Source organism: Myodes glareolus, chromosome 3 (assembly GCF_982192425.1).
Source record: "Myodes glareolus chromosome 3, mMyoGla1.1, whole genome shotgun sequence".
NCBI lineage: Eukaryota > Metazoa > Chordata > Mammalia > Rodentia > Cricetidae > Myodes > Myodes glareolus.
Genome location: NC_142028.1, coordinates 28,037,139 through 28,064,101, shown reverse-complemented (window position 1 = coordinate 28,064,101; position 26,963 = coordinate 28,037,139). Strand labels below are relative to the sequence as shown.

Genomic DNA, 26,963 nt, shown 5'->3' with positions numbered 1-26,963 from the left:
TTAAGTACTCTTCATTTGCCCAGAGTCCTTGGGTTGATATAACTTGATAAGCTCCTAGCAGATTACCAATTATAAGAAATCGTTATATGAAGTGTGGACTGAGGTATGGTTTCAACAGAGTAAACAAGCAGGGGAGGAAATAAAAAAAACTGTAAAATTGCTTGTGGACACATATCTTGGGTCATTATTTGAAAGAGAATGTACTCTTTATCGGTGTATTTGACCAAGATGAGTCCATGACTGTGGAGGTCATGGTGGAAAGCTGAAGGGAAATTGGGTCATCATGAGACCGAAGGAAGTGCTTCTCTAAGGAGTCATGGTTTTGACAGATGTGAGGAAGGGATCCCTATAAATACCCACAATCTCCATTAATTTAAATAAACTCTATCAGATTTCCCTTTAAGTATATGCTTTATCAGAGAACAAGAAGTATGCCCAGGAAATTAAATAGGATTACAAAACGTAGTAGAATTCTAATATTAAAGGAAGTGGGTGATGTCTTGAATCCAACAAGTATGTTAGGAGACAGTGTTTATGGGTGACAGCTTTAGTGTCTGAGTAAAGTCATCTCTGACATAGGAGGTGAAGCATTTTCAAGGACAATGTCATTGGTTAGGTTGATGTTGCATAAGGAATTGTCATCACCCACTAGGGATGCCATCTAGGATGTGGGGCTAACGTATCACTTTCAAGAGGGGACGAACTTAAACTGACATAGGCCTCTAAATCATAAGCCAACAAAAGTCACAAACCAGTTGTGACTGTCACCAGAATGGGGCATAGATGTGCCTGACTGTTTGGAGCAATTTATATTAAAAAAGGATGCATATTTAAAAAAAATCAATGTTCAACTGGTCTCAGAGGAGTGTGGCCTCCATATGGTCAGCAACTCTTAAGAGATAAGATATAAGATTGAAAATGTGTAAAGAGAAGGTAAGGCCTAAGACAAGGTGGAGAGTTCTAGAGACTTATTTGTTGAACTGGAATTCAAAAAGGAGTGGGAAGAGATGCATCCACTTCAACCATTAGGTTGAAACTGTTATAAGATATGAAAGTTCTATTGAATTTATCTTCTAAAGATTCAGCCTGGGTTATTCTCAATAAATGTGTGACTTGGGTTGCTTCCAAAGCCACAGTTCAGGAGAAAATAAGATGTCCTGGCAAGGCCTTTTTCTTTGGCTTTAGTATGTTTGGAGAATCATATGGTTGTCATTTATGTTTTTAACATCTTTGACATGAGACTCCTAGGATATCTTACCATGAAGGGAAGTTTTAAGCAATGGCTCAGTGGTTTACAGTAATGAAGAAGTTAGGATAGCCACCTTGTCGGCCAGGGTCTCCAGTGCCAATAATGATGGTATCAGGGGTTGCAAAGCTTGCAACTTCTTTGATCTTGTCATTTACTTGGGGACATTTTGGGAAAAGGGTAAAAGTCAACAGCTTCTACTAATTTAAATTTGTAAACAAAATTAATGAATGTAAAGCTGAGCATGGTGGCATATGCCTGTAGTACCTGTGCTGGAGAAGCTGAAGCAGGAGTATTGCCTCAAGTTCAAGGTCAGCCTGGGATACTTAGTGAGTCCCAGGTCAGTCTGAGTGCTACACTGGAAGTCCTTCACTCTTCCTTTATGGAGCCATTACTACTCATGACCAGTCCAGTGGTGTGCTCCATCCTTTAGAAAGTGCAAAGGCTGTCTGTGTACTAATACATATTATCACCCAACAGACATGTCCATCTCTGGAAATCATGCCAAAAGTGCAAAGAATGACAAGCACCATGTTTTGTGTGTTTCACATAATTTAGCTATATCTCCATTACTATTTTTTGAATGTGTTTAATTTATTAGTCAAAAACAAAATGAAAGGGTTGGAGGAATATCTCAATATTAGACACTTGCCTAGTATCTTCAGGCTCAGTGTTAGAACCCAGCACTGAACAAAGGTAGTAAAATAAACTTCAAAAACTAAAAATAGGGCCTGGAAAGATGACTTAGCCGTTAGAAGTATTTTCTACTCTTATAAAGGACCAAGTTCTGTTCCCAGCACCCACATGGTGGTTCACAACTTCCTATAACTCCAGGTTCAGGGATTCCAATGTCCTCTCCTGGACTCTGTGAGTACCCACACACATGTGGTAGTTATATATACAAGCAGGCACACACACATGACATAAATAATAATTAATTAAAGTATTCAATCAACAAGAGTATGAATGAATATACTTCCTAGTTTTTGTAAATTATATGGAAAGTATTAAATATTCCTTTGGTTGTTTTATGTCCCGAGGAGTGGGGAAAGAGGGCGAAGGCAAAAAGGAGTTCCCCTTTGAGTTTGACTCCTCCCTCGTGAAGCTTTTCCGTTCTTAAGAACGAGACGATTATTTTAAGAACGAGATGATTGTTTTCATCCGTGGTCATCCACTTTCTTACGGAGAACACTTCTATATATGCAATAGCACAAGGAGACAGAAGAGCCATCGGAATCATTCAACTTTGGAATGGGCAGGCTCAGAATGGTTCTTCTTGAAGATGCTGGACCTCCCGGTAAATGTGTCTCATTTAGACTTATCCTTTCGTGGGGTTTAGAGGTGTTCTGATAGCAAATAAATGTGACTAGCATAGGAGAGCAAGGAATGGAAAGGGGCATTTGAAGTGTTTGTCATCAGTCGTAGATCCCAACCCGAAATCATAAGGAAGGAAACAGTGTTTGTATAGTTTTATGTAGTTGCTGAGATGGAAGATAAGTCAGAACCTGAAATAAACAGAACTGCCCTTGAGTATGAAAACAGGAGTTGTCAAGAAAGGTAAAGTGTAGGAATCAATATTCATTAAAAGTTGATTTCCAACAGATATTTGGAGAACCAAGTCAGTGCAAAATTCTACTTCATGGTGTGCATGGACCAGCTAACATCATTCCTCAGTTTTACATGAGTGTTGAATTGTGGTCACTGTGGAGCTGAGAGATGTAATAGTACTAAGCATATTTGATGCTGTGTGTGGAGATGAGATGGCTAACTTTTGGGTATTTGGGATGCCAAGAAGACTGTTTGTCACCCTACTGAGAATGTAAGCACCATTGGTGGAACAGTCGTGACATGAGAAATATCCATTCTCTCATGAACTTGCTGTCTAACTGTGTGGACCAGGTAGACACAGAGAGTAATTGATGCTGAGAAGGCAGAGGGACAGAACGCTCAGATTCCTGTCCTGTAGTGTACAGAGAGCATTGCCACACCCGGTTTCACTGATGCCTCTTTAAGACCTGCCTGCCTTTAAAATTTGCTTCCATACTCAGTATTCTCACAAATCCCCACTCCTAGGCTGAATGTAAGTTCGGCATCTGTGTCTTTCCTGTTTGCCTCCAATTTGGAAGAAAGGGCCTTTCTTTTTATTGGTTTAGTCTTGTCAGATTCTAAACCCTGAACCTCTTCCTCTCCGGAATCTCTCATTAGTAAGCTGTGCTTCTGTCCTTTGTTTCATAGGTTGCAAAAGGTTTGTCTGTTTAGGGACCTTCATTGTGGCCACAATCTCACTTCTCAGTGCCTCTGCTGTCACTAACTCTCCTGGTGAGTATTTCATCAAATTTACTTATGGCCTTAGCCCACTCTGATATGAACTGTCAAACAAAATTCACAATTCTATGTTTGTTAAGTATCATCTACATATCTATGCTCCACAGAGTTAGACACTTGCAGATCTCTTTGCACACTGGTATATAACAAGTGCTGAAAATGTTAGTTTCTTCATGGACCCCCATCTTTCATTACCATGTTGACTCAGACATTAAAAGTACTCAATAAAATTCTAAGCAGAAGACACTGAATTATTACCATGGTCTTCCCTCAAACGAAACAATCCCATGTTACAAGAAGATTGAAAGCAGTGTGTGGCAGGCTAAAAAAAAATAGAGGAGAAGAAAGCACAGAGTTTGGGGGAAAAGAGAATTCCGAAAACACTTTAATAAATTCAAAACTTAAATTTTACATTAAAAAATTTATTGCAGAAAGTGAGGCAGGTAGGCCCACTGGGTTCCTCAGTTAAGCCAAAGTAACAGAAAAAGAAAAAAGCATCTGAGGTAATCTGGGAAAGGGAAGGAGGAAAAGGTTTATTTTGTCACAGACGGTAAAAGGAAAATAACTCTCTTCCTTTCTGTTTTAAAAGACTAGTTTCAGTAGACTTCAACTGCTTTGTAAATTTTTATATAAATGTGTGAAGTGAAATGGGTATTTAATCCCCTTCTACTTGTTTTTCCATCCCCACATGGTCACTGTCAACTTTATTTCTATTGAGTTTATGACAGGAAGAAACACACGTAGCTCACCCCTGCGACACTCTGTGCATCTTATCCTAGAAGGTATAAACCGCCACGGCTAAGAATACACAGTCATACAACTAAAATTTCATAGATTACCGTGCCGTTAGCTTTCCCAGCTCTACTTGAAGCCTGTGGCACTAATGATTCTATCCGGTGCTGCAAAATAGCATTCTCCTGTGGTACCACAGTGGGGTCAGGACAGTCTCAGCTCTGACTCTAAGTCATATGTAAGTAATGTAAAAGCACAGTCTGCTGTCTGAACTCCGTTTGGCCATCATTGCTGTGTTCAATTGTTATTGCAGGAGGAATGAAAAAGGAACTGAGACTGACTGGTGGTGAAAACAACTGCACTGGGAGAGTGGAACTCAAGATCCGTGAGAAGTGGGGAACAGTGTGCAAGAACGGCTGGAGCATGAATGAGGTTTCTGTGGTCTGCCGGCAGCTAGGATGCCCAACTTCTATCAGAGCCCTTGGATGGGCTAACTCCAGTGCAGGCTCTGGGGACATCTGGATGGATAAGGTTTCTTGTACTGGGAATGAGTCAGCTCTTTGGGACTGCAAACATGAGGGGTGGGGAAAGCACAACTGTACCCACGAGCAAGATGTTGGAGTGACCTGCTCAGGTAAGGATTACCTGCGTTCAAAGCAAATCCCATGCACGTATTTCTGACTCAAAGCACAGCATCCCTCTCTTGGAAAAAAATACTGGGCCGAATTCTAGCACAATCATTCCCTGATGCTGTGATTTTATGCAAACTATTTAATCTTTCTGAGCATCTGATAACTCAATGATAAGACACTTGCAGATCTCTTTGCACATACATATAACAAGTATATATATAACAAGTATATAACAAGTGCTGAAAATCTTAGTTTCTTCACGAACCCCCATCTTTCATTACCATGTTGACACAGCCATATCCATCTCTTCCTCCTCCTCATTTTTTTAAAATTATTAATTTTTATGATGGGAAAACAAAAGTAGCATTTACAACAAATTTCAAAGTCATAAGAAATCTTCTCAGGCTCTTACCTGTATAGAGAGTTGATATTCAGCTATGACTTCCGTGGAGTGCGCTCTGCTCTCATTTTCTTACATGATGAAGAGTGAAATTCAACTTACTTTTAGAAGCTTATAAACATAAAGGTGCAACCAGAACCTAATAAGAGAAAAGGAACCAATAGCCACTGGAGGCTCACTGGTTTCATAGGAATCTGCGTATGTGAGGTCCTTCACCCTAATTGCTGCTTAGTCTGCAGAGTCTACCTCTTGGGAGATGGCAGCACACTATCCAACAGAAAACTGGTGCCAGGCCACTCCCCCAACCTCTGTGCTGCTCACATCTTAGCTCCACGATCTTTCTTGGTGATCAGTACTAGGCCCGCTACTGAGTCTCAGATCTCTGACCTATGCAGTGGGCTAGTGATGAGAGCATGTAGTGTTTGAACACGTAAGGACTGAAGACTACGGCATGCGGTACTCTCATGTATACTCTATGACCTCTTACTCTTATTAATTGTTATTACTAATTGCCCATAACAAGCCTTACTAAGTTAGGGTCATTGGTTGGAGTTTATAGTTCATAAAATTTAATTTCTTGTTTAAGAAAGAAAGTGCTTCTGAACATTTTGTCCAACTGTACCTTCTCACGTGTCCCCAGATTTCAGCCAGAGTCCCCCTTCTTCGTGTATTTTACTCTTCACAGGAACTCATGGCATGAGAAACAAATTTCAGATAAAAAAAAATGAAAGCAAAGCCTCCTCTTTTTGCTGAAAATGATCGTAAACTCCTTGGGGAGAAAACAAACTTTGATTCAGAAAACTGAAATAAGCTATTTTCCCACAATTTTAAAGAAGTTGACAGCACATAATGCTTTGTGAGTTGTTGTGTTTATTCAGGCATTTTCATCTTTGCCTTTTATTATTTTCTAATTTCAAATTCAACATCAATTATTTATTCTCAGAACTCTTTTGCTATGGAGAGGTTAAAACAAGGAATCTAAGCATTCAGTAAATAACCATTTTCTCATTTTCAACAACTTTATTAGAAGGCCAATTTCCTTTTTTTGCTTTTTTTTCCTGTATGTGAATAATGAGCCATATTGACCTTTTCTATAACAAAGAATATTTTGATCTATAACACAATTTCCTTGGAAAGTGGATGTAGAGGAAATCCTTATTGTGCATTGGATTTTAGCAGGCCAAAATTCTCCAATATGTGGAAATAGGCAGCATCTAAAAGCCAAACACTATTTTTTAAGAATATCATCAAATCCCAAGTATCTAGGAAGTCCTAAACGATTCATTGCTTATGAATGAACTTCGCTACCTAACCTTGGTCTTCTCTCTAGATGGATCCGATTTGGAGATGAAGTTGGTGAACACCAGGGCCCACCGGTGTTTAGGGAGAGTAGAAGTGAAGTTCCAGGGAAAGTGGGGGACAGTGTGTGACGACAACTTCAGCAAAGACCACGCTTCCGTGATCTGCAAGCAGCTCGGATGTGGAAGTGCCGTTAGTTTCTCTGGCTCAGCGAAATTTGGTGCTGGTTCTGGACCAATCTGGCTTGACGACCTGATGTGCAGTGGAAATGAGTCAGCTCTCTGGGACTGCAAACACGGAGCGTGGGGAAAGCACAACTGTGACCACGCTGAGGATGTTGGAGTGATCTGCTTAGGTAAGGACGCCTCTTGGCTTTCTGCTCTCTGGGACAGACGAAAGGAAAAGGTGCCGGGATTGTAAACCCGAGTCCTTGAGAACATAATGAATTCCAATGAACTACTATCAGCTCTTTACTGTCTCATTTGGGGTCCCAGCTCTAACGTTTACGCATTCACCGACTGAAATCAGGAAACTGAAGTAGTTAGAGGGAGCCAGAGAAGTGCTGAGTAAGAGAGTCCTTACTGCTCCTACAGAGGACTTGGCCTCGGTTCTCAGCACCCATGTGATGACTCACAACTGCCGGTCGCTCCAATTCCACAAGATCTGGTTCCTCTTTCCCTGGTCTCCAAGGGTACGCCCACACATGGTGCATATACACATGCTCAGGCATACAATGTACATGTAAGCAATTCAAAATAAATAAACAAGCAATTAAAACAGTTACAAGAAAAATGACAAATAGCAAAATATACTTCCATCATAAGGAGCGAGTTTAAGAAAATCACGATAGAGGTTGAAGACAGGGTAAAGAGAGGCAGGGGATGCTGAAGAGGAAGGGTGCTGAAAGGAGGCTTGAAAAAGGAAGGGGTAAAGAGCGGAGTGGTTAGAGTGGCCAGTAGTGAGTTTTTTAAAGCTTTTGTATATTCAAATATTATATTACATTTCTCCCTCATGACCTGATGTAGGAGAGTCTTCTATCTATCTGTTGCTTTCATTGGTTAATTAATAAAGAAAACTGTCTGGCCTGATAGGTCAAGACATAGGTAGGCGGGGAAGACAGAACTGAATTCTGGGAGGAAGAAAGCAGAGACAGAGAGCTGCCTGCCATGAATCTGCCAGGTCAGACATGCTGAATCTTTCCCAGTAAGCCACGACCTCGTGGTGAGATACAGATTATTAGAAATGGGTTGAATCAATATGTGAGAGTTAGCCAATAAGAGGCTAGAACTAATGGGCCAGGCAGTGTTTAAAAGAATATAGTTTCCGAGTAATTATTTCGGGTAAAGCTAGCCGGGAGCTGGGTGGCGGGATGCAGCCCGCCGCTCCTTATTACTACAATGACCCCTTATCTTTTCCTTGTCTTTCTCCCTCCTGTTAGTATTCTCTGTCCTTTTACTTCTACTTTCATGTCATTTCTAGATAAGTAGGTAGAAGATAGGCAGATGATAGATAGATAGATAGATAGATAGATAGATAGATAGAAGAAATAGATAGATCATAGAGATAGATGATAGATTGAGATACAAATATAGAAATATCACAAATACATAATTTCATGTATCTATGAAAAAAATCACAACTGAAATAACATTCACTGCTTGTATTTCTGAGGTTGGTTTAAAAACAAACCACCCTCCTCATCATCCTCGATCATAATCCTTTTCAACCACCTCGACCTGCCCCTTCCCAAACCATCAGCTCAAATCCATAGAATTCAGTAATTAAAAATGAAAGTGCCAGAACAGAGACTTGGGTTACCCACGAGCAGGCACTGCCTCAGCCTGGTGATGATAACACTCCCCACAGGGACCCAGCCTGTCAGCTTGTGTTTGTCACGGGGTAGTCTTCAGAATCAAGAATGGCTTTTTAAGGGGTGTTGATCGAGGGGGAGGTGAGAGGAGTGGGTCATCCCCTTCCCCCACTGCTCTGCCTTGAAACTAAGAAGTTTCCTATTAGTTGCTTTTCCATCACTATGGTTAAACACCATGATAAAGGCAGCTTATAGAAGGAATGGTTTATTTGGGTTTAAGGGACCATCACAGTGGGATGCAGGACAAGCATGACAAGGGTTGACCCGGGTCATTGAAGCACCAAGCTGAGCACTCACGTCTGAAAACGCATGCACAAAGAAGAAGGGGAACCGGGAGTGGTGTAATGCTTTAAAACCTCAAAACCATTCCCCCAGTGGCGCACTTCCTCCAGAAAGGCCATGCCTCCTAAGTCTCCCAAACAGTGCCACTAACTGAGAGGCAAGTGTCCAGACATCTGAACCTGATGGGGAAGAGTCTCATTCAGACCACCACAGATGCTCACAAAAGGGCCAGGCACACAGCAGAAGCAGGGTAACGGAGACTGACCGTGTGGTTAACAGTGAAAGCAGATGCTGAATGTTTACACAAGCTTGAGTTTGAGGTGAGAAACCTAAACACAGGCAGATATATTTCAGCAAGTTAGAGTAAACAATTCTACATCCATTGTAGTGACCAAACAGGCACAAAACTGTCTCTGAGGCACTTCCCAAAGTAAGTACCATCCTTGCCTCATGCACTTTGCCTTCTTTCCGTAGCGACTTGTAATGGTGCTGTAGAATTCCTGCCTCTGTCCATGTCTCCACCCCTTTCTTTGACACAGCTACAGCTGCTTTTAGTCACATTATTCTTATTTCCCTTTCACTAAGTTGCTGTTGGTTGTTGTCGTTGTTGTTACAGAGGGAGCAGATCTGAGCCTGAGACTGGTGGATGGAACGTCCAAATGCTCAGGAAGACTGGAAGTGAGATTCCAAGAAGAATGGGGGACTGTGTGCGATGACAGCTGGGATAGTCAGGATGCTTCCGTGGTGTGTAAGCAGCTAGGATGTCCAACCGCTATCGCCGGCGTTGGTCGAGTTAATGCCAGTGAGGGATCTGGACCAATCTGGCTTGACAGTGTTTCCTGCAACGGAGATGAGCCGGCTCTTTGGGAGTGTAAGCACCAGGAATGGGGAAAGCATTACTGCCATCACAGAGAAGATGCTGGTGTGACGTGTTCTGGTGAGTTCAAACGAAAGCCAAATCCAGGAGGGAAGAACCTGCATTCACTAGAAAGACGAAGAAGTGGGAGTTTTGAGTCCTGGACATAATTCATTTATTGTTGGGAAATCCTTCACAGCTCTGAAAAATGTGGCACATTCTTCATAGGAGGGATGCTTGGCTCTGTTCTCCGTTACTAGGAGGAGTGCTTAGAACCACACCTTAAATTCTAAATCTATGTGGAGCTTAAACAGTTGGTATAAGGGACTATGACGAACAGCATGCCTGTTTGAGTGTGTGTGTGTGTGTTTAGCATTTTTAGTCTTTAGAACTATGTACCATTTACAATAGAATTCACACTCTACATTTGTTTATTAAATCCTCAAGAAATAGGTAAGCAAAAATTGGGTTTGGTGACACACGCCTATAATCCAAACCACTTGGGAGAAAAGATAGGGCAGAGGGATGGTAGATTCAAACACATTTCAGGCAACTTACTGAGACTCCATCTCAAAACTTAAACCAATAGTATAAAGTGGCATCAGGCATACAACCTTTGTCCAGTTTACGTAAGGAACATTATTGAGGTTTAATCCTCCATAATGCTAAGAAACAAGCAAGCAAGTAATCGGAGGTAGGTAAGTCATAGTTTCCATTGTCTTGGTATCTGGGAAGGAGGGGAGGACAGGTGTGTTTTGGGACACGGTGTCTCCCCAGGTTCCTTCAGCCTGTGCTTATGTTTCTTCGGCAGATGGGTCAGATGTGGAACTGAGACTTGTAGGTGGAGGCAGTCGCTGCTCGGGAACTGTGGAGGTAGAGATTCAGAAGCTGGTAGGGAAGATGTGTAGCCGAAGCTGGGACCTGAGTGATGCTCATGTGGTCTGTAGACAGCTTGGATGTGGATCTGCACTCCAGATATATGCTAAAACCTACTCCAAAAGTAAGGAGACAGATATGTGGCTCTTTCCTGGCATCTGTCATGGAAATGAGACTTCTTTTTGGCAATGCAAAAACTGGCAGTGGGGCGGCCTTTCCTGTGAACACTACGAAGAAGCTCAAGTTACCTGCTCAGGTAAGACTTTTGATTCCTTTGTTAAGAAACAGCTGAATTCCAAGGATGCTATGAATACTGTGTCCATGGTTTATTTTGTTTGGTGTTTGCTTTTCCTTTTTAATTTTTTAATTCATTTTACATTCCAGCCATAATTTCTCCTCCCATCCCTTCTTTCTCCCCCGCCCTCCTCCCAGCACCCCCCAACCACTCCTCCAAAAGGGTAAGGCCTCCCATGGGGAATCTACACAGCCTGGTGCATTCAGCTGAGACAGGACCAGCCTCCCCCCGCCCCATGCATCAAGGCTGAGCAAGACATCCCACCATAGGGAATGTACTCCAAAAAGCCAGTTCATGCACCAGGGATAGATCCTGACCTATTTTGTTTAGATCAGCGGGGGGCCCCACAAACAGACCAAACTACACAACTGTCTCCCACATGAAGAGGGCCTAGTTCGGTCCCATGCAAGCTCCACAGCTGTCTGTCTAGAGTTCATTATTTCCCACAAGTTTGGTTCAGTTCTCTGTAGACTTTCTCGTCTTGATCCTGACTCATCTTGCTCATATATTCCCTCCTCCCTCTCTTTAAGTGGACTCCCAGAGCTCAACCTGGTGCTTGGCTGTGCATCCCTGCATCTGCTTCCATCAGTTACTGGATGAAGGCTCTCTGATGACAGTTAGGGCAGTCACCATTCTGATTATAGGGAAAGGCCAGTTCATGTACCCTCTCCACTATTGCTAGGAGTCTTAGCTAGGGTCATCTTTATGGATTCTTGGGAATTTGATTTTCAAGACGAGGTTTCTTTGCGTAGTCCTGGCTGTCCTGGTGCTATAAATCAAGTTGGCCTCAAACTCATAGAGTTTGTGCCACTATTGCCCAGATATGGTTTATTTTGTATGCCTTTTAAAACCTTATAAATCAGGATGTGCAGGTACATTGCTTATACTAATCATGGAACTGGGATTTATTTCAAAAATAAATCTGACTGCATTATTTTTCTGAAAGTAGTAATGTATTTAACTCATATCATTATGTCTGTATTATGCTATGTAATATATTGACTGACTAGGAATTATTCTTCAACTGAAAATGTAACGTGGGGATACCTGAGGAGATGGCTTAGTAGGTAAAGCACTTATCACACACTCATAAGGACCTGAGTTCAGTTTGACAATGCACATAAAAGGTAGGGTGTCACAGTACACACTTGTAACCTCGGACTTGAGGTTTATAGCAACTATTCTCAAAGTTAGCAAGAGAATGCTACCCAAACTTCACAGGCTTCTTCTCCTCTAGCTGCCTTAATCTGATGTCAAAAGGCACATTTACTAATGCCAATAAGTACTGATGCCAGTCTTTGCCTGTCCATTGCTGGTCTCTGACTTAAGGCCATTTGAAACCTTAAGGCTGAATGAAAGATAAAGATCAGAAGGCTGCCTGGCTGGTAGGCTTGCTGCTTTCGTTGTGGGGGACCAGTTTCATCTTCTGCTTTGGCTGCATTTTATAACCAACTTAGCTGAGGGACAAGACACTCAGAGTGTTTCAAATGACAGTTATTTATCTGTAAATGTGTACATCATTTACGTTGTTACTGAACAAAAGGAGGAAGTCCTAGCTTAACTGGTTCCTGCACTTCTTCTTCACTCAGGTTTTTTGTTTTTGTGAGAGAATAAATACTGATTTAGTTACTTTGGCAGATGAAAACAACTTGTTAATCAAAAGAACCAAATTCATGTGCAAGATTTTATCTAATGACTCTTATATAAAAATCAATACAGTCATACATTTGTCAGGAAGAAAAGTCCCTTAAGAAACTAAGACTCCAGGATTTTGACCAGGTGCACAGAATAAGTGATCTAAACAAAACACCTGTGGTGTGGAAAGATACGTGCTAACAGAGTCTCAAAATCAAGGCTAAGAAAATGGAGTCCTCAAGAAACTTGTTTGAATGGAAGAGTTTCCCTTTGCACTTAGAATCTAATGTTTGAGAGTTGGGGACCTGAGAGATTGTGTACAGGAAGGATTTGTTAGCAAGCCAATAACATGTTTTCATCAAGAACAAAAGCACTTTGGGTTTGGTTTTGCATTTCTCTGGTTGTGTTGTATTTCTTTTGAAATGACTACACGTGAATATGCCAGAAGCTACAAGAAACCTAGTTTAGCTTAATCTCAGAAACTGCCAGGACTGAAAGATTAAGCCTTTCCAAGAAGACCATGTACATTATAGCCAGTGATATCTTCTCAACCCAACAAGAAGACACAGACTTTCCAATTTAAAAAAAATCATTGATTATTTGTGCATAGCATTGTTTGTTTTAAACTTGATCTGCCTTTAGAAATAGATGGGTTTGTGTTGTATGAAAGGAGAGAAGGTTAAAAATAAAGATGGATTCTTTGTCTTACATTTGGATAGGAATTCATGTTAATAGTGAAATTTTGGCCTGCTAAGCCAAGCTATCCGTGTTTCTAATGCAACAAATAGTCCTATCTGGCACATTTCCAGAGGTATTTTAGTGTAAGGTAAACGACATATGATCTGAAAAGAACACAGACAGTATGAACACTGCAAGGGACCAAGAGCTGTCTGTCCAGCTGTACCTACCATGCCGCAGGCGGCCTCAAAGATCCACACAAACCTCTGTGAAGGACCCATGCTCTTTAGAAGGCCCGGCCTCAGATGTGCTTTGTAAAAGAAGTGAATCTGAAGTTGTTTGTGTTTTCAAGAAGCTGGAATGGCTGCTGGGTGTTAAAGGAAACCCTCCCTTGTCTTGGGGGCCGAGTCTCTCCGCCTGACAAGGAGCACTTTCCAATCTGAGCTTCATTTCTTGTTACTTGGCGTCTCTTTTGTTTACATTCTAAAGCCCAGCTACACTAAATGACATACAGGTTTGTTTGTTCTCTTGGTCCTAGAGGCACAAGGTCTGGGAGTCTCAGTTAGCGCAGCCCTTCCCTCTGGCAGAGAGGAGGAAGGACAGTGCTGTGTGGTGAGAGGCAGAGCATGCGCAGTCTGTTTGTCTGTCTAGGAAGCGTGAGATAAAGTCCTGTCACAAAGGAATGGGAAGAGGACAGCAAAGTCCTGGACAGCAAGTGTAGTGCATTCTTTTAAACGTCTTGTGTTTATCCAGTGTTCAAAACGGAAATATGTTGAAAACCAACCTCTGAGCAGGGGTTGATAAGGATGACACAGACTTCAGACCTAAGCAAGTGGGCTGACGAGAGCCAGTGAACAAACTGTGTGTCGTAAATAAATGCAAGTGGCATACTAGAAGAGAAGAGCAGTTCTGATCTTGGTTTTTTTTTAAAAAAAAAAAAAAAACAAAAAACAAAACCAAAGCTCTAAGATTTTCTTAGAAGGACCGGTCCAATGAGAAATGTGAGATTGTCAATTTGCTATGCTCAGTATAGACAGCAGACACAGGAGGCACGGTGTGGAAAATCACCGAGAACCCACCAAGCCCCTAATCCCACCACGAGTAAAAATGTGGAAATTGTGCCTCTCACAGAAACACTATTACTTTTCAGGTCACAGGGAACCCAAACTGGTTGGAGGAGAAATTCCATGCTCCGGTCGTGTGGAAGTGAAACACGGCCATGTGTGGGGCTCCGTCTGTGATTTTGATTTGTCCCTGGAAGCTGCCAGTGTAGTGTGCAGGGAGTTACAATGCGGAACAGTCGTCTCTATCCTCGGGGGAGCACATTTTGGAGAAGGAAGTGGACAGATCTGGGCTGAAGAATTCCAGTGTACCGGGGATGAGTCGCATCTTTCACTGTGCGGGGTGGCGCCCCCTGTAGAAGAATCTTGTAACCACAGCAGGGACGTCAGCCTAGTCTGCTCAAGTAAGATGCGAAAAATGTCTTCAATTTGTGCCTGTGCTGTGAAGGGGAGCGGGCTAAGGAGTCACAAATGTCTTTTCTAAAGGCCCGTGTCCTTTCAGGATACACAGAAGTTCGCCTGGCAGGGGGCAAGTCCCCCTGTGAGGGAAGAGTGGAGATCAAGGTCCTCGGAGCCTGGGGGCCCCTCTGCAACTCTCACTGGGACATCGAAGACGCCCATGTCCTATGTCAGCAGCTTAGATGTGGAGTTGCTCTCTCTACTCCAGAAGGAGCACCTTTTGGGAAAGGAGCCGGTCAAGTCTGGAGACACATGTACCACTGCACGGGGACTGAGGAGCACCTAGGGGACTGCCTCATGACTGCCCTGGGTGCACCGATGTGTTCTGAAGGGCAAGTGGCTTCTGTAATATGCTCAGGTGAGAGTCTGAAGAGCGGAGCCAATCAGAAGCCTCTCCACAGTGATCCAATCAGGAACCTCTCTGCAATTATCCAATCAGGAGCCACCCCACAATGATGGGCTTTAGAATCAGATGGGCGGGCCCAGATAGGCAGGCCTGAGGCGAGGATGAAGCGAAAGAAAAGGAAAGGGCCTATTGGGGTTCTTGAGACATGTGCTAGTAACTTCATTTGTCTTCTTAGAATGTGAGTGAACTTGATTTTAATCGACCTCATTGCTGTCTAGTGCGTACTGCAGTGGTTCTCAACTTTCCTAATGCTGCAACCCTTTAATACAGTTCCTCAAGTTATGGTGACTCCCCACCCCCAACCATAAAATCATTCTCTTGCTACTTCATAACTTTAACTCTGCCACTGCCACGAATCATGATGTAAATATCTGATATGCAGGATATCTGATACGTGATCACTACGAAGGATTGTTCGACTCTTCCCCGGAGGGGTCACAACCCGCAAGTTGAGGACCACTAGCTTACCGTATCCTAAACTATTCCAAGCCCCTGCTTCACTTCCAGAAGGTCCATCTGTCTCCCCCTTTCTCTGTGACCCGCCCACCTTCCTCCTTCCTCTTTCTAAAGCTGTGTTTGTCCGCAAATCATCTGGAGGACTCTCCACCTGACCCATGTTCTTCCTCATAACCTTTCGTTCTTATATGCCTGAAAATGTTGGTGTTTTCAGGAAACCAATCCCATACGTTGCAGCCGTGTAGTTCATCATCTTCGGTCCAAACAACAAGCGCTACCGTCGCAAACAAGAGCGATGTGCCCTGCATAGGTAAGAACTCAGGATCGCTCTATGCAAAGGATCTGACGCTTCTTGAAATGTCTTCAGTGGTATCTTCTTCTCTCCTTCCAGTAAGCGGTCAGCTTCGTTTGGTAGATGGAGGCGGTCGCTGTGCTGGGAGAGTCGAAGTCTATCACGAGGGCTCCTGGGGCACCATCTGCGACGACAGCTGGGATCTGGTGGATGCCAGTGTGGTGTGCAAGCAGCTGGACTGCGGTGTGGCTATTAATGCCACAGGTTCTGCTTACTTCAAAGAAGGAACGGGGAATATCTGGCTAGATGAAGTCAACTGCAATGGGAAAGAATCTCACATTTGGCAGTGCCCTTCACATGGCTGGGGGCGCCATAACTGCAGGCACAAGGAGGATGCTGGTGTCATTTGCTCGGGTAAGCTCTGTACATAGCTCCTGGTCACCGTTGTATTTAAAATGACTAAGAAGCAAATGGCAGTGACTATCAACCGATGAAGTCCCTAGGGAGAACTGTGCAGGGCTCCTGGAAGTGTTTCACAACGGTACATGGGGAAGTGTTGGCAGCAGCAGAATGCCTCCAACCACTGTGGGGGTGGTGTGCCGTCAACTGGGCTGTGCAGACCCCAAGACCGTGAGATGATGCATATGCCTAAGACCTGACTTGAACCTAGACTGGAATGTGCAGGCCCTGAGACTTCTCACCATATTCCTGAAATCCATAGCTTATGTGGCAGTTAAAATCAAATGAGAGGGGCTGGAGAGATGGCTCAGTGGTTAAGAGCACTGGCTGCTCTTCCAGAGGACCCAGGTTCAACTCCCAGCTCCCACATGGCAACTCACAACTGTCTGTAACTCCAGTTCCAGGGGAGTCAACACCCCCCTGGAATGCACAGCAATGCACATAAAAACAAACAGACAAACAAACAAGAATTGAATAATACTTCCCAAGTTAAAATTATAGTAATTTAGGGAGAAAAATTCAAATTCTATCACTGAAAGAGCTCAGAGGGGTAACAAAAGAGATGTCTTGCTGGGGGAACATTTTGGCATTAGGGAGAAACCTGAGGCCAGGAAAAGCCCCAGGAGTCCACAAGGATGACCCCAACTAAGACTCCTAGCAATAGTGGGGAGGGTACCTGGCCATCTGTAAGCAGACTGGTGACTTCCCTAATTGCCATCCAGTAACTGATGGAACCAGAGGTGGAGATCCACAAACAAGCGCTTTGCTGGGCTCCAAGAGTCTTGCGGAAGAAAGGGAGGAGCGATTTACGAGCCAGAGGGGGGTTATGATGGGGGAACCCACAGATACAGCAGACCTGAGCTCAGGAGATCTCATGGACGCTGAACCAACAGTTATGGAGCCTGCATGGGACCAACCTAGGCCCTCTGCATGTGTGTGACAGTTGTGTAGCTTGGTCTCTCAGTAAAGCTTCTAACAAAGGGAGCAGGACCTTTCCCTGGCACTTAGCTGACTTTTGGTAACCTGTTCCCCATGCTGGATTACCTGACCCCACCTCAGTGTAAGGGGGAGAAGCGCGGTCCTGCCTCAACTTGCGGTGTCATGCTTTGTGCAAGCCCACAGGTGGGGGGGGGGACTTGCCTCTTTCTGAGCGAAGATGGAGAAGGAGCAGATGGGGAAGGGAGGTAGATGAGAAAGGGGAGGAGATAAGAAAAAAGAAGGGAGGGGAAACTAGTTGGTATGTAAAAATAAATGGAAAAATGTTACTTAAATAAAAAAATATTAAAAAGGAAAGAGCTTAGAAGTTCTGAATCTCCCAGGTGTCTCAGAGCACTGACAGTCTTTAAAAGAGATCCCTGAGTACAAAACTCCAGATCAAAAAGCCAAGATGGTATATAGAAACTAATACTGTATTTTATTAAGATCTACTGGTTTATGCAGAGATCTACTTGTTTAATAAATTGCTAGGAGTTGGCACTCTATCTATTACAGCCGTTCTTACATCGGACAAAAAGATGTTTTCTTCAGAGAGGCTGTGAAATCACCAATTCTTCTTTTCTCCCAGAGTACATGTCTCTGAGGCTGACCGCTGAAGTCCCTAGGGAGAAGAACTGTACAGGCCACCTGGAAGTGTTTTACAACGGTACATGGGGAAGTGTTGGCAGCAGCAGAATGCCTCCAACCACCGTGGGGGTAGTGTGCCGTCAATTGGGCTGTGCAGACAACGGGACCGTGAAACCGACATCCTCAGACAAGACGCCATCCAGGCTCATGTGGGTAGACAACGTGCAGTGTCCAAAAGGAGTGGACAGCTTATGGCAGTGCCCCTCATCTCCGTGGAAGCAGAGACGGGCCAGCCCTTCCGAGGAGTCCTGGATCACCTGTGACAGTGAGTATCCACTGTCCATTCCATTCTACCCCTTCACTGTCACCTCTGAGAAAACATGAAATTTTATTTCCCTGATCACACCACGGATTGATTTGTTAGGACTCATTAAACACAAGTGAGTAACTTCCAGACAATAGTTAGGATTTGGAATAGTTGGTTTTATATAACTGTTATATTGTATGTGTATATATCCACATACAAGATCAATAACCATTATCCTAGACCTTCCTGTTTCTGTACTTAAAAGTTCTATTTGATTGCTTTCTCTAAGAAAACCAAGAATACATGATTAATGATTGAATTCTTGAAAGGCCTACTTTCCTTTTCCGATATTTTTTTCAAATATTATCTTGACACATCGATAATAGAAAAAACTCGGAATGGTTGAGTCTGACTATTTCTGTCCCTATCACTCTTGCCCATGTGAGAAAATCTGACTTTCCACATTAATAATACTGACTTCTTTCACTTGCAGTTTCTTGAGTTGCCCTATAACTCTTTAAAAAATATCTTTAATAATTTTTTAAGAATTTTATACAATGTATTTTGATCATATTCACCCCTCTGCCTCAGCTCCTATGCTGTAGGCTGCATTTGCACCATAATGGTGTCCTTTGCTGTGCAGAAGCGTCTTTTTATGTGGTTCCATTTGTCAAGCATTTGATGGAATATATCCACTTTGATGAAAAGGCATATACCTTTGTTTTAAAAATTATGAGTATAGAATTTTTTAAATTCACATTAATTTTATATATTTTATTGATTCCTTAAGAGTTTCACACATGCATGCAATGCATTTTGATGAACCCCTCCTCTAGCTCCTCTCAGATTCAATCCTTATCTCCCCTTCTGACTTCATGTCCTCTTTCTCTTTCTGCTTTTTCATAACCCATTGGGTCCAATCTGCCGCCTATGTACCCGTGGGTGTAGAGCCACCTACTGAAGCATGGTCAACCTACCAGGAACCACATCCCTAAAGAAAACTGACTCCCCAGCCTGCAAGAGCCATCGGCTGTCAGTAGTTCCTCAGTTAGAGAGGATTCATCATGCCCTCCTTGCTCCGTGATGGGATGTGGACTGGCTTGATCTTCCACAGGCAGCCATAACTGCTATGAATGCAATGCTTCTGCCATATCTTTCCCAGCCTCTGATCCTTATGATCTTCCGACCTCTCCCCCCAAGGATGGTCCCCGAGCCTTAGAAGTGTAATGGAGATGTCTCATGTATGGCTGTTACTCTCTGTACTTTGACCGGTGCACATTAAATAGTTTGTAAAGCAATTGAATCTCAGTTCTCCTATAGCCTTCCTGATGCTTTCATCTTCTCAGGAATAACCCAGATGTCTATGATTCTTTTTTTTTTTTCAGACAAAATAAGACTTCAGGGAGGACATAATAACTGCTCCGGCCGTGTGGAGATCTGGCACAAGGGTTCCTGGGGCACAGTGTGTGACGACTCCTGGGATCTTAAGGATGCTCAGGTCGTGTGTCAGGAGCTGGGCTGTGGTCAGGCTGTGAAGGCGCTAAAAGAAGCAGCGTTCGGTCCAGGAACCGGGCCAATATGGCTCAATGAAGTGAAGTGCAGGGGGAATGAGTCTACCCTGTGGGACTGTCCTGCCAGACCATGGAGTCACAGTGACTGTGGGCACAAGGAAGATGCTTCTGTACTGTGCCTCCCAGGTGGGTGTCAACAACCCGGGTTGAGCAGGACTCTTTGGTAGCAAAGGCAAGTCAGGCATCAAAACGAGATGTGTTTATACTTGGTCTGGCAACAGGGGTGTCTGACAGGAAGACAATCATGTAGAGGAAAGATGGAAACATTTGCTGTTACACAGTGGCAGTCACAGAGGACAGACAGACAACACACATATCTGCGTGCAAGCGACGAGGGACTGGGAGGCCAAGCTTTAGTTTAGAAAATGTAGTTCACGTGCTTAAGAGGCAGTGAAGGCTCATACAGGGAAATATTGATATTTGCTTTATCCCCCTGAATTGAGTTTCTTCCTCTTTTCTCCTGCAGGAACACCTTCAGAATCAGAGCGTGGCACAGGTATATTGTGGAATTTATAAGTATGGGACTGTATTACTTGGAATTACTCATGTTTAGAAAACTCTGGGTCAGAAGGAGTTCTAAGGGCTGGAGTTTTGCTTCCGGGCTCTTGTAGGTGACCAAAGGAAGCAGCTGGGAATTTTTCATCTTTCTTAATATTTACCTTTCCTTAGGGCATTCCGTCCTCATTGCGCTCCTGATCTGCGGCGCCATTCTATTGGTCCTTGCCTTTGCATCCCTCTGGTGGGCTCAGAAGCGAAGGCAGATACAGCGGCTTACAGGTCTGTGCCAAGTCATGACCCCTCTATCATGCCCAAAGGATTGAGGAGTTCTTGAACTAATTTTAACTAAATAAACAAATTACTCAAGTGGGAAGTGACCAGAAAGTAGGGAGTCATAAGAGGTTTGAAGAGTTTCTTAGAGTATAAGCAGCAAAATTTTCTCAGAAGAAAAAAGGGGAAGAACTCTGGTTACCATAATATGCTCTGCATTCCATGTGTTTAATTGGAGTAGCTAATTAATGGAATTGGTAGTTTATAATGAATATACAATTCATGATTTAGAATGAAGGCTTGTTCATATTTCATTTTCTCTAACCATAATAACCTTAATGTAAAATCGCATTATTCTATCAGGCAATGTATAGGATCTAAAAGTGAAGAAAAGGATAATAAAATATTTTTGTTTAATGGTAGAATGTAGAAAAATGGCAATGTAGCCCTTTATTAATATGAACAAGAATCAAAGTGACAGGGAGAAGAGAGAGATTATCTGATATTAAAAACAAGGTAGAAGGCTTAAAAGGAGCCTGACAGGCTCTATTGATGGTTCGGACAACTGGACGAGAGACATCCCAGAGAAAGAGCGCGTGCACCAGTGCAGGGACGGATAGAGACATCCCAGAGAAAGAGCGCGTGCGCGAGTGCGGGGACAGATAAAGGATGACACAGTTGTTTTCGAGTGAAGTAAGGATCAAAGTGAGGATCTACTTGCCAGGCTAGAGTAGAGGGGAGGAACCAGTTTTGAATGCTTATGTCTGAGGGTCCAAGGATGCCTGGTCATTAGAGCAGCACGTGAGGGAACTGAAGTGGTCCAGCTGTACCTGAAAAGACCTTTCATCGAGGGCATGCATGATGTATGTCACAGCTGTATAGCTTGGTCCTCTGTGGGACTCCTGATAGCGGGAACAGAGGCTGGCTCTGGCTCTTTTGCTGGCCTTTGGGACCTTACTTCTCAGGCTAGGTCACCTTGCCCAACCTTCATACAGGGGAAGACGCTTGTCCTTACTGCAACTTGATAGACCACGTTTTGTTGATACTCATGGGAGACCTACCCTTTCCTGGATGAAGACAGGGAGGGGATGGGGGATGGAGAATGGGGGAGAAGGACAGGGAGGGGAGGATGGGGGGGGCTGTGACCAGGATGAAAAATAAATAGATGAATTTTAAAAAAGAAAGAGAAAAAGAGTCTGCATGAAAGGTTGGAGTAGGACCCCGTTGTTGACAGGAGCGGTTGAGATGACAAATGGAGAGGGCTTTATAGTGTGCATGGGGAAGAGGACACATTTTCAGTCAGTCAGAGGAATGTTGGCTTCCTTGGTAGGGAAATGGGTGGTTACAGCATGCGAGTAGAGGCAGTTGTCTGTCTATCTCATCCAAGCCGACTGGGTGACAACAAGGTCGCAGGTAAAAGTCGAGACTGCTCAAATTGCTGGTGAAAGGCTGGGGTGAAGGAGGGTTGGGTTTTTGCTGTTCCATAACCCATGACTTCCATTGTCAGTTTCCTCGAGAGGAGAGGTTTTGATACATCAAGTTCAGTACCAGGAGATGAATTTGAGAGCAGATGATCTGGACCTGCTGAAGTCCTCAGGTTAGTGGGTTGTGTAAGTCTAAAGCCTGGAGTTTCAAACAAGAGCCTGCAATTGAGGTTGAGCACCCTACTTTGATTAATAGTTGAAAATGGTCTAAAAACCCTGTAATGGAAAGTTTGGGGGGGTGGGGGCGTGGGAAGAAGGAATGAGGAACAAGAGAGATGGTTCAGCCCATTAATAGTTACGCTCGCACCCAAAATGTTAAGAAAGGCAGCCGTGAGCTGGAAATCATTTTTAGAGACTATAAGTTGCCGCCATAAGGAAGTATCTAGCCTCAGAGGTTGATCGCCGACAGGGGTGCACCGACCCAGCAGCACTGGGCCTCATTTTCCAGAAACTGAAATTCATTTTCTAAAAGACTGTAACGACAGATATTTAAATTTTTTCTTTCTCTTTTTAAAAGAGAAAGGCTGAGTATACTTACGGCCCACAGCATAATGTTATGAAAAACACAGAGGTGCTATTAAAGTTACTAAAGCGAAGCAAGTGAGCTTTTCCACTGTCTCAAGTAGGAATCCTGCCCACAGCACAGTGCTGTCGCTACTGCGCATGTGCTGCACAGGAGCGCCTACGTCCACTCACCCTGCTCATCTTCCTTTCATCCTGCGTCTTTTCCTTTAGAGTTTTATCCACTCCCACTCCCTGTCATAGCCATCCTTGAATCTGATTTTTATTATATTTTTCTGGAAGTCTAAAAGTTCAAGTTTTTCCATACTCCTTCCAAGGACCCCATTGCCACCCCCAGGACCAGCCTTATCTTTCATTCTAGAAGAGATACCCTAGTATTCATTGTCCTTGCTCCATGAAGGAACCTTCTAAGAGGTACTTGCCTCCGTCCTTCAGTCCATTGCTGCTGCTATGTCAGATACATATTTAAGGAACAGGGAAGGTGCTGGGTCCTTAGCGCACACTTTTGCGGGACTAATTGAGGGCAGTTTTTAGATGCTTAAAGAACTTCTCAGATACTTGAGGCCAGGGCTGATATATATTCCCATTAATTACCTTCTTCTTTCCAGAGAATTCCAATGATTCATGTGATTTTAATGCTGATGGACTAACATCTCTGTCTAAATATATTCCCATTCCTGGAATAAAAAAAGGAAGCCATTCAGAGGCACACTAAAAAGGAAAATGATAATTTATAATCCACTAAGGTAAGTGAATCATTATTCAAAAATGGAACACTCCTTTTGAGACAGACAACTCCTCTTGTATTAGAGAGAAAGAATGCATATACATGTATGTTTCTGAATGAATATATGTATGTGTATATGTTTATAAATATGTATCTATGTTCAGATATAGATAAACTCTTTGTAAATATGACCAACCATTGCTAAGGTCTGTGTGTGTGTGTGTGTGTGTGTGTGTGTGTGTGTGTGTGTCTGCTTATCAAGAACAATGATATACTATAAAGCTATGGAGAAACAAAATAAATAAATATTTTTCAAACATTACAGGGATCCTGTCAGACATTGTAACATTGTATAATTTATGCTATGAGAAAGATTACACAAGATACTACAAATGGCAGAAAATTAATCTACAAGGTTTAGCACAATTATAAGAAGAAGAGATATTTAAATTAAACCTTAATCATGGTTGAAATATGATCCATTCTGGAATAAAGGTGATATAGTATGTACAAACTATGGGGGCATAGATGATAGCCACTCCTTGAGGAAACAGGCCTGCACTCAAATGCACACATTACAAACATTTATATCTGTACTTAAGCAAGTCATGTTTGGCTTCACATTTAACAACTGTCTTCCATGAAGAAAGTTCAACCAGAATTATAAAAGCTTAAGAAGTGAAAAAGCAAGAAAGTTTGTTAAGTTATACTTTTTTAAAAAGATGGTGAAATGAGTTGTAGGTTCCTTTTTCTGTTTCTTTTAATTTAGCAATTAAAGAATATAGCTTTACAGAAATATTACATATGCTCTATGAGAAACACAAATGGAGACAAAAAGTAGAAGATAGAACTCTCGGAAAGTCTATAACTGTAAAATGTTGGGCCGAAGTGTAGCTTAGGGGTAGTGAACTTGTCTAGTGTTTACCAGGTCCTGAGTTTAATGAGCAACACCATAGTGAAAAGAAAGACAAATACTTATGCTGTAGAGTGTTAATGTCCACAAAACATAAGGAATTGATTATATATGCATATATACACGATGTTCAAACATGTTTCTACATTGCATGATACATTATACATATTTATACACACATGTACAAAATGTCTAAGGAACAGTTAAGCAAAGCTACATAAAGGCATTTTGCTCAGGATGACTTGAAATAGAAATTCGAAGGCATTGGAGCCTTCAGAACCCCAAAGTCCCTGTGAAAAAGCCAAGGATGATAGTGTACTGCTGCAAGCCCAGCCCTGGGGAGGACAAGTGGTCCCTGAGGCCCATTGGCTAACCAGCCTAGCCAAGTCAATGAGCTTCAGGTTCAGTGATGAAGAGAGATTCAGGAAAGATACTTGACCTAAGTTTTGGGTTTCGAAACTCATATGCACCCGCGTGCACACACCCATACTAGCAAGGGCTCACGCAACTAATAAAAAGACAACAGAGAAATAGAATAAATAGAAAGCTTTTAATGTTCAATTTGTTCAACATGTCTGGAGAATTCAAATCATGGCTTGTAATGAGAGCTTACTTCATATGAAGCAGACTAACAAACATTTAAAACAGCATCGACACCTACTACTGATGAGAATTAAGAGAAGGGAGCAATTGAAATCACTGCCGCCAGAAGAGGCACGGTGACCTCTAGAGAGCACAATGTACTGATCCCTGCTGAAAGATAGTAAGATAACAAAGAGATTCCTAAATCCTTTGACTCAATCTATGTCCCTGTGAGGATTCCGTCCTTACAAGTAAAGTCGCTAATGTAAAGACCTTTGTCAGAGGCTGCCTATCTCACATTGTTCTCTACTAATGACCAAAAGGTAAATAAATAGAAATAAAAAAATAAAGTCAGTGTCAAGTGACAGCTTCAATGGCTGGGAAACCTCTGGTTTAACTCTGGAAAGGACAGTCACTCTCAAAGGTTCGCATGATTCTGCTCACATGACATTAAGTAAAATGTTTTTATCAGTGACCGAATACATTTCTGCGGAGGTAGAAATAGTTATAATTCTAACATTGTAGACTGGGGATTCTGAGAAACTTCTGCCTTACAACCTCAAGTACATTAACATTCCCTGGGGTGGCAGGTCCTTAGGTGACAGCAATCACGAGTGACAGCTGTTGCAGGGTCACAGGGTGGATTTTTGGAAAAGGCATCTTTGTTTTTCTTGGGCTTTTTTTTTTTTGGCATTCTTTTGTTTTTGTTTTTTTGTTTTTGGGTTTTTTTTTTTTTTGAGACAAAATCTTACAGTGTAGCCCAAGCTAACTTCACACTCACTATGTAAATCAGGTTGACTTTAAATTCAGAGCAATTCACAATCCTCCTGTCTCAGTTTTGTGAGTTCTAGACTCACAAGTGAGCACCACTGTTCCTGACTTTTGGAATGCCATTTCTTTTTTTTTCTTTTCTTTTTTTTTTTTTTTCTTTTGGTTTTTCAAGACAGAGTTTCTCTGTGTAGCTTTGGTGCCTGACCTGGAACTAGCTCCTGTAGGCCAGGCTGACCTCAAACTCACAGAGATCTGCCTGCCTTTGCCTCCCTAGTGCTGGAATTAAAGGCATGTGCCGCCACCACCCGGCGAATGTCATTTTTTGATCTTACTATCACAGCATGGAACAAAAATGGTTTTTGTCAGTGAGTGTTCCAGCTCTGCAGGGGAAGGTAGCCTGACTTATTGGGAGGGGAGGCTGTGCCTAGAGCCGCAATAGAACAGCTATAGAGGCTGGGGTCGCAATAGGGCTGCTCAGCTCTGGAGGGAGAGGTACCCTGACTTCCCAGGAAATCAAGTGATACCTGAAGTTGGGGTGTGGTGGGGGATGGTCTCCCACAGGATTAGCAATCCTGCTCCTCTCCTAGAGAAAAGCGCTACAGCTGAGCTCTGTCTGCTCTGTTCCCCTAAGAGAATGTCCTAGCAGAGCTATCCCCTTCTTCTGCAGCCCCCTTCTTCTGCTACACTCTCCTAAAGGGGAACCCCCTCCCCGCCATTGTTACTTTTTTTCTGCTTAGCCTTGCTTAATCCCCCAATGTCTCAGCAAGGTTTTCTTCTGCTCAGTGCCCTAAAGGACATCTCAGCAAGGTTATTCTATTCTGTGCTGGTGAATAAAGATCTTCACCCAAGACTCTTTTGAGAAAGAGAGTTATTTGGGAAAGAGGATTCCAGGAGAGTGGCTGCCTCTGACAGGGTGGGAAAGGACAGCCCACAACTGAACAGGCAGAGGGTTTTATATAGTGCTTCTTAAAGGCAGAATTTTCCCAGGGAGAAGTTTTTCTGCTCAGGGATTGGTTAGTTTAGTTAGTCAGGGGCAGAGATGACTCTGATTTCAGGACCAAATTGTGTTGCTTTCACTGGCCCTTTTTAGCTTTTCTGGTCTATTTTCAGACCTAAGGCATACTTCTTTCACTGTCTCTGTTTCTAGGGTCAGTGTGTGTTTTTTTCGCTTTGTTTTCAGAGTCAGGGTGTTTTCTTTGATTCTGAGTTCAGGGATAATGTGTTATTTTCACTGGCTCAGGTTTCAGATCCATGGTGTATTTCTTTCACTGACTCTGGGTTCAGAAGTAGGGTACTCAGGGATTGGCTGGCTTTCCTGCTCAGGGATTGGCTGGTTTCATGTTTCAGTTGATTAGGGACAGAGCTGGCTCTGGTTTCAGGGACATCTTGTGTTTCTTCCACTGGCCTTTTTAGCTTTCTGACTCTAGTTTTGGAACTAGGGCATATTTCTTTCGACTGATTCGGGTTCCAAGGTCAAAGTGTGTTTCTTTGGCTCT

General features: G+C 43.0%; 1 protein-coding gene across 1 annotated transcript; it reads left to right on the top strand.

The window, feature by feature from the left end:
* The first annotated feature begins 2,382 nt into the window (after positions 1–2,382).
* Positions 2,383–23,216, top strand: Cd163 (CD163 molecule). The gene is given in 17 exon segments (XM_048444252.3): positions 2,383–2,543; positions 3,482–3,565; positions 4,617–4,937; positions 6,666–6,989; positions 9,403–9,723; positions 10,454–10,774; positions 14,277–14,591; positions 14,690–15,004; positions 15,723–15,818; positions 15,900–16,214; positions 17,824–18,147; positions 19,515–19,826; positions 20,167–20,196; positions 20,370–20,477; positions 21,976–22,065; positions 23,083–23,159; positions 23,161–23,216. Coding segments are annotated over 17 exon segments (3,450 nt in total). The 5' UTR covers positions 2,383–2,497; the 3' UTR covers positions 23,212–23,216.
* Positions 23,217–26,963: the final 3,747 nt, after the last annotated feature.